The sequence below is a fragment of the Rutidosis leptorrhynchoides genome, chromosome 5 (assembly GCF_046630445.1).
Source record: "Rutidosis leptorrhynchoides isolate AG116_Rl617_1_P2 chromosome 5, CSIRO_AGI_Rlap_v1, whole genome shotgun sequence".
Classification (NCBI taxonomy): domain Eukaryota; kingdom Viridiplantae; phylum Streptophyta; class Magnoliopsida; order Asterales; family Asteraceae; genus Rutidosis; species Rutidosis leptorrhynchoides.
In genome coordinates, this window is record NC_092337.1 from 391,701,035 (window position 1) to 391,708,075 (window position 7,041).

The 7,041-nt window shown below is 31.9% G+C and overlaps 1 protein-coding gene across 4 annotated transcripts; it reads left to right on the top strand.

The window, feature by feature from the left end:
* Positions 1-2,535: 2,535 nt before the first annotated feature.
* On the top strand, positions 2,536-5,774 carry LOC139847885 (uncharacterized). 4 transcript variants are annotated; one of them, XM_071837615.1, is made up of 8 exons: positions 2,536-2,686; positions 3,386-3,802; positions 4,296-4,382; positions 4,528-4,579; positions 4,709-4,805; positions 5,004-5,056; positions 5,161-5,223; positions 5,329-5,774. In XM_071837615.1, the coding sequence occupies exons 2-8, from the start codon at positions 3,411-3,413 to the stop codon at positions 5,617-5,619; spliced, it is 1,035 nt and encodes a 344-aa protein (XP_071693716.1). In that variant the 5' UTR covers positions 2,536-2,686; positions 3,386-3,410; the 3' UTR covers positions 5,620-5,774. The 4 variants fall into 4 exon arrangements, with proteins under 4 accessions (XP_071693716.1, XP_071693718.1, XP_071693717.1 ...); XM_071837617.1 differs by having other exon boundaries at positions 4,531-4,579; XM_071837616.1 differs by having other exon boundaries at positions 4,299-4,382.
* Positions 5,775-7,041: the final 1,267 nt, after the last annotated feature.

The window sequence follows — 7,041 nt, forward strand, 5'->3', positions numbered from 1 at the left end:
ATAAGCTTTTAACATACATATGATTCATACCAAACTAATCATTAAAGATTCATAAAAATTTGAAATTTTATAATATACATACACGTACATATGATAATAACATATTTAGTACATGACAACTATAACAATAACACATGTATTATAATAATAATAATAATAATAATAATAATAATAATAATAATAATAATAATAATAATAATAATTATTATTATTATTATTATTATTATTGTTATTATTATTATTATTATTATTATTATTATTATTATTATTAGTATTAGTAATAGTAATAGTAAAGTAATAAACCATATATATAAGAAAAATTTAGGTTTATCTGTTTTTTTTTTCCTACAACACTTAGAAGCATATTTTGATGTTGTGAGCAAAAATAAGATATCATTTAATTTTGTATCTTAAAAAAGTAAAAATGTATGCTCATCCGCAGACATAGGACATGATAAGTTGTTGTGAGTAAATAACAAACAACACCTTCCAAAGATCTTACTTTACTCGGAGAAAAAAATCTTAAAACCAGCAAGAACACGAGGTAACGACACGTGATGGAAAAAACCGACGGATCTCACCAAAAAACGAGATTCAAAAAAATAGAGGAAGAAAAACCAGAGTAGAATGAGAAAAGTGGATACCCTAATCAAACCACCACGGAACTCATAGTAACACGTGAATCAAAACTGACGGTGGTAATCAGAGACGACGACCGAAAAATAAAAAAACCACCAAATGGATGGGGAAGGGGAGAGATGAACATAAAGGAAAGGAAAAAATAAGGGTTTCAAAGGGAAGTTTTCCTACCACCCTTGAGAAGATGGTGATCAGAGATGAATAGAAGTTAAGTGGTCAATTTTTGTGGTGCATTTGTCAATTCAAAAGAAAAGTTAAGTGGTCAGTTTTTCTGGTGCATTTGTCAGTTACATATTTGATTATTTTTTGCAGGAAAAACAAAGAACTTAGATAATGTATGAAGCTTTCAATAATTACCGGAACAGAAAAAACATATGAATATCACACGGCAAACCAAGAAACCAAAAGGAATAATTACATAATTACATATATTTGATATCGATATACAAAAATATTTTAATTTCATTAAATACAAAGCATAATGGTCTCTATATTGTATATATATATATTTATATATTTATAATATGACATTCTCTAAAGTTGTCATTAAAGTGTTTAAAAATTTTGTACGTAGCAATTATATTATATTGGTTTTTAAATAACTGTTATTGAAAATTTACAAGTATTCTAAGTGTTAAGATAGCCCTTAACTTTTTTTTCCTTGATAAAAAACGAAAACTATATATAACATATTTTTCTCAATAAAAGAAAAAAATACAAGGAATAACGACAAGTGAAAACCCAACAAGGCTTGAGAGCAGTAAACCAAACCTAACCAACCTAACCGAACATAAGCTAAACTCGAGCCAAGCCACACACCAAAATACACACAAACAAGACCATCTAAAGAAACGTAAAAAGGCAAAATTAACGAACCCCTAAACAAGATGACAAAACTCCCCTAACCGGTAACGTCATCCTATATCATAACAATAGGAACCTCATCACTTTTGTTGTTGTTGACAACACCGATGCCCGTACAAGCTTTGAAAGAAAAAGTCGAGCCATTTTCGATTCCGTCCTCGATAGGTGTACCACGTAAGTTAGTCCTTAATTATTGTTGGATTTTGGAAAAATCCTTGGCGTTTGGTTCGTGGGATTTTGTGGGATTTGCATTTCAAATTCCATGAAATCCCATGGTTTGTTGGAGTAATTTGCATTTCAAATCTCATGAAATTTCATAAAAGAAGGATTTCAAAATCCATGAAATTCCATAGATGAAGGATTTCAAAATCCTTTGTGTTGGTGAAGGATTTCTAAATCCTATGTTTCAGTTTTCTGTTTTGTGTTTTAGCTTTCAATATTGCATTTTAAATTTCAGTTTTCAATTTTTATTTTCGCATTTCAGTTTTGAGATTCACGTTTCATCATTTAGTTTCTGGTTTCATCTTTAAAACTCGAATTTCAGTTTTTAGTATTGCATTTCATGTTTTAGTTTTTAGTTTTGAGTTTCAGTTTTTAGATTTGCGTTTCAGTTTTAAATTACACATTTCGCGTTTCAGTTTTTAGTTTCGTGTTTCGTGTTTTAGTTTCTAATTTTGTGTTTCAGTTTTGGGTTTAGCGTATCAGCATTTAAATTTGGGTTTAAATTTGTCATTTCGCGTAAACATAAAAAAAACCCAAATATAGAACGTAAATGTAATATTAATATTAATCAAAACTTCTTTTGATCGGATGCGTATCTTGTGATTTCAAATTCTCCTATCAAACAGATGATAGGATTTCAGATCCATGGATTTTAAATCTTTTAGGATTTTAAATCCTCGTACCAAACGCCACCTTATATCAATTACATACTCTAATTAAGTAATTTTTTAAAAAAATTTAAAAATTAAATTAAATAATTTTTGATTAAAAATTAGAACAGAGTAAAAAAAACATCGAATTCGACAATTCGACACCAAAGAAATTAATTGACATCCAGTTTAGCCCTCGGCACTCTACTCTCCATCGCCGCCATCTGATTGACCTCGCCTCCCTCCGTCAGCCGCCACTCTCCTCTGTCAATTCATTATCATATCCGATCTCGTTCCAATCTTCGATACAGGTATACTTTTTTACTTCGATTTATTTCTTTATCTAGATCCATACCTTTTGATACTATCATCCCGTCCATTTATAAACCCTAGCATCTCTGCTACATATTTGATCAATTAGGCAATTTGAGCTATAAGTTATTGTTTGTTTAAACTCCAATTATTGATTTACCATGTCTTGTAAAACCATTAATGTACTGCAAATATCACGGAGTTCACGCGCTAAAAGCTCTATTCATTTAGGTCACGAAGTATTAGGTTAGGGTGATGATATATACACAACCAATTTTTACAAATACACAACCAAACATGTTTTACAGTGTTGTACAGTACAACACTGTAAAGCATGTTTGGTTGTCTATTTGTAAAAATTGGTTGTATAGATATCACTACCCATTAGGTTGTGTTTGGCAATTGGATTTTAAGGGCTTTAGGGTTTTAGCTTCTATTTTAAAAAGCCCCAACCTATAAACTTTGTTTGGATAACATAACAAAGATGAGACTTCTTGAAAAAATAAGCTTCCAACCTCCATAAGCCCTTTAATTAGAAGCTTTTTGAAGTAGCTTTTGAACACAGATATGTGTGTGTGTGTGTGTGTGTGCGCGCGCGTGCGCGTGCTAATATTTTCTGGAACGAGTGATGCGCGGGTTGTATAGATGTTGTCAAATACGTTGTCTAAGGATATATTTGATCATTTATTTTTTATTAGGTGTAAATACAAGAAAAGGTTTATAATGGAGATACAATCAACTGAAACTACCGAGCATTCAACAGTAGTTTCAGTTACACACACAGAGACAACTGAGTCACCGGATCAATCAACCGTGCCAGTGCGTGCGGTTGATAACCCACAGACAGCTGAAACATTGCAACAGTCACCGCCTCCTATGCAGACGGCTGCAGCTGCACCGCTAAACACAGAAGCGACTGAAAATTTGGAGGATGTCACAGTTGAAGCTGAACCCTCGGAGGAGTCCAAAGTGGATGTGGATGCAAAGAAGGAAACAGGTGAATCCGTGGAGCAGTCAACTGTTTCTTCGTTTGCAGACACAAAGACAACTGCAACCATGGAGCAATCGATCACTAATAATAGTCATGACAACTTGATTGCTTCTGATAATCATCTGTGAGTTTTGAATCACTTGTTACTCTTCTTTTTTGCTGCTAGATTTGGTCTAGTAGGGATACATGTGGTTTTTTTTAACCAAGTAAGGTTAAAGTTGCATTTTTTTTTTTCTTCATATAAATGTTGAGTATGAATGAGTGGTTTTTATGCTTCAGGTATGGAACGTTAATGACAATGTTAGGATGTATTTGTTGCCTTATCATTCACTAATTGGAGTTGTAGGGGACCAAATTTCATTTATATTAATATATATTATCTACCACGTGCCTTTTCTTTCAAAAACAATAAAAAAATAATAAGTACTATATCAATTACCATATTCGTGTGTTTCAAATAGGTTAAGAGTTATCAATGTATTTAGTTAGATAGGTGGTACTTCATCATATGTTTCTTAAGTATGTCTTGACAATTATATGCGTTTTAATTTTTCTGTTATAACATAGTTTCTAATTGTAATCTTAACAAACCGTTTTTTTTTGTTGTTGATGCTCAGCAGCATGGAAATGAGGCATGAGACTGTCGAAGAAGAAGAAGAAATAAAAAGTGTTTTAAAAGAAATTGCAGTCACTGGGAAGTTTTGGTATGCATATATCTTATCATCCCAGTTCTTATTTGTATTTTCTATATATTGGAAGTTATCTTTTATTGGTTATTATGAAATGATGATTATATTTATTTTATAATTATAATTAATTATAAATCTGTCATTATGCTATGTCGTACAGCAGGTATGATTGGGAGAGACTGAAAAGCATGTTGTCTCTACATTTAAAGCAGGTATGTGGAGGTATGCCGATTTACAAGCTTATATAAATTTTGGATGATTTTATGGTTTAAGTGTCCAACATTAATTTGTATGCTGCTATATGATTCTTCGTATTGTAATCACTTTTTTTTTGGTTATAGGTCATTTCTGAGTATCCACAGGCAAAAATGACACCCGAGGAACAAAAAAATACATTAGGAGAGACACATGCTGACCTGGTGAAAAGGTTGGATGATGGTACTTCCTTAATCATAATCTCTCTCATTTTTGTTAATCGTTTTCAAGTTTCTTACAGTTTTATTTATTTATTTTATGTTTTCATTCTGCTTTTTTCATAACTTACAATCGGCTGATGAAGAACATTTACATTGTTCTGATTATGTTTTGCAGCTCTTCTTAGTTTTGTTGATACATTGTTCTGATTATGTTTTGCAGCTCTTCTTAGTTTTGTTGATGGTCCACCATTTACGCTACAAAGGATATGTGAGGTGATTGAGCTACATAAATTGTTATGAAACTGTTATATGTATAAGATATATACTTAAAAGTTTGTTTTCCAGAGTTTTAAGTGTTTTTATGTTGATATGAACAGATCATATTGGACGCACGAAGCTTGTATCCAAATCTTTCAAAGTTTGCTTTTGCATTAGAAAAGGTTACGCTATCTTTTGAACATTTAAACAATACCATTACACAAATGAATTTGCATATTAGTTGACTTTTATTATTGGTGACAATTCATTATAATTTCCATTTGCAGAATTTGTCTGTAACATCTACGTTGACTATGTCTACCATTCCTGATCCACCATTACCGATAACAACAACAACAACAAACGGACTCGAACATGTTACCAACGATCCAGATCCAAATTTAAGTTCGGAACGACATTCCGATACTGTAATGGAAAATGGAGCTATACTTGTGGCAGGAGATAGGGATGAAATCATGACAGATGCGGAAGCTGATGTCAGCGATGTCATGACAATGGATGTGGAAACAAACGAGAAATCGTTAGAATCTAGTCCCATCACCACAGGTGATTCTTGAGTTTTTTATTTATTTTATTTTACTATTCTTTGTAACGATCATATGTCACTGTAAGAGGTAAAAGCCAATTTGGTGAAGCACTTAATTATACATTTAGAGCATGTGATGTTAAAGGTTGTATTATATTGTAATGAGAAGTTATTATTTATATTGTCATGCACTAATATGTACAATGAATCTCCCAAATGTCTGTTTAGCAAGATATATCAGCCATCGACGGTAATGGTATTCACATATACCGTAATATACAAGCAGTTTGTCTGTGACGATAGTTAGGTTACTGCTATATAAGTCGACTTATTGAACTCAAACATCTCTACTTTGAATTAAGGTCAACGTATGCACTTGTTCGTAACAATATAACTTGTCGTGGCGATGGAGCGCATAAAGTACTTGCGATAGAAGATATTATATTGGATTCAAAACGTATCATTTGATTGTATTATATGTGTATTCTGTTTGTGCAAACTAATAATTAGGCCACATGCAGTGGTTAGTTACCCGGGCCGTTAACGGCCGCCACCACTTTAACCACCATCGTTAGCAAGTCGTGAAAGGCATCGTGCGTGTGGCTTGCAACGATTGTAACGGACGAGTTTGTGAGCCCCAGTTCGAATTTTGAATTTAAAAATTGACCCGTTTGATGTTTTTTTTTTCCTTTTTCTTTTTTTCAATCCATTATATATATATATATATATATATATATATATATATATATATATATATATATATACACCATCACTTGACCAAAACCATACCATTTCACTCTCAATTTTTTCTCACACATACATTTTTTACTCTCAATTTTTACACAATCATAGTGCACACAAACACGGTTACGTTCGAGGTTTACAGAGGAGGATTTTTTTTCCGATGACATGGACCGATACGACGGTGGTATGGTCGATACCTTAAATATGGCGGTTACCGGCCTTTACGTTAGCGATTTGTTCGATCATTTAAGGCGAACCACTAATTGCGTCGAGGCTTCGCATTTTACGTATTGGAATGAAGAAAAGAAGGTGTTTGAGTGGCTCGACGATAATGATAAATGGGTTTGGCTACTCGGAACCTCCATAATCAAATCGACTAATGTCGTGTTGTATACGAAACATTGGGACGATATCCCTCACTTAACTGATCGTAGTGAGGATGGATATTATACCGATTAATCGGTATTTAGTTAATTTAATCGTATTTTTATTTTTATGTAATCGTAGTTTAATTTTATGGTATCGTTTATGTTATCGTAGTTTAATTTAATGTAATTGTAATTTTATTTATATTAATGTAATCGTATTTTTATTTTATGTAATTTATTTTTATTTATTTTAGTTTAAAGATGTTATTTCTTTTAGTAAAATATTATTTGTATTTATTTATTATATTTAAATAATAATTTTAAATTTATTAAAGTTTGAA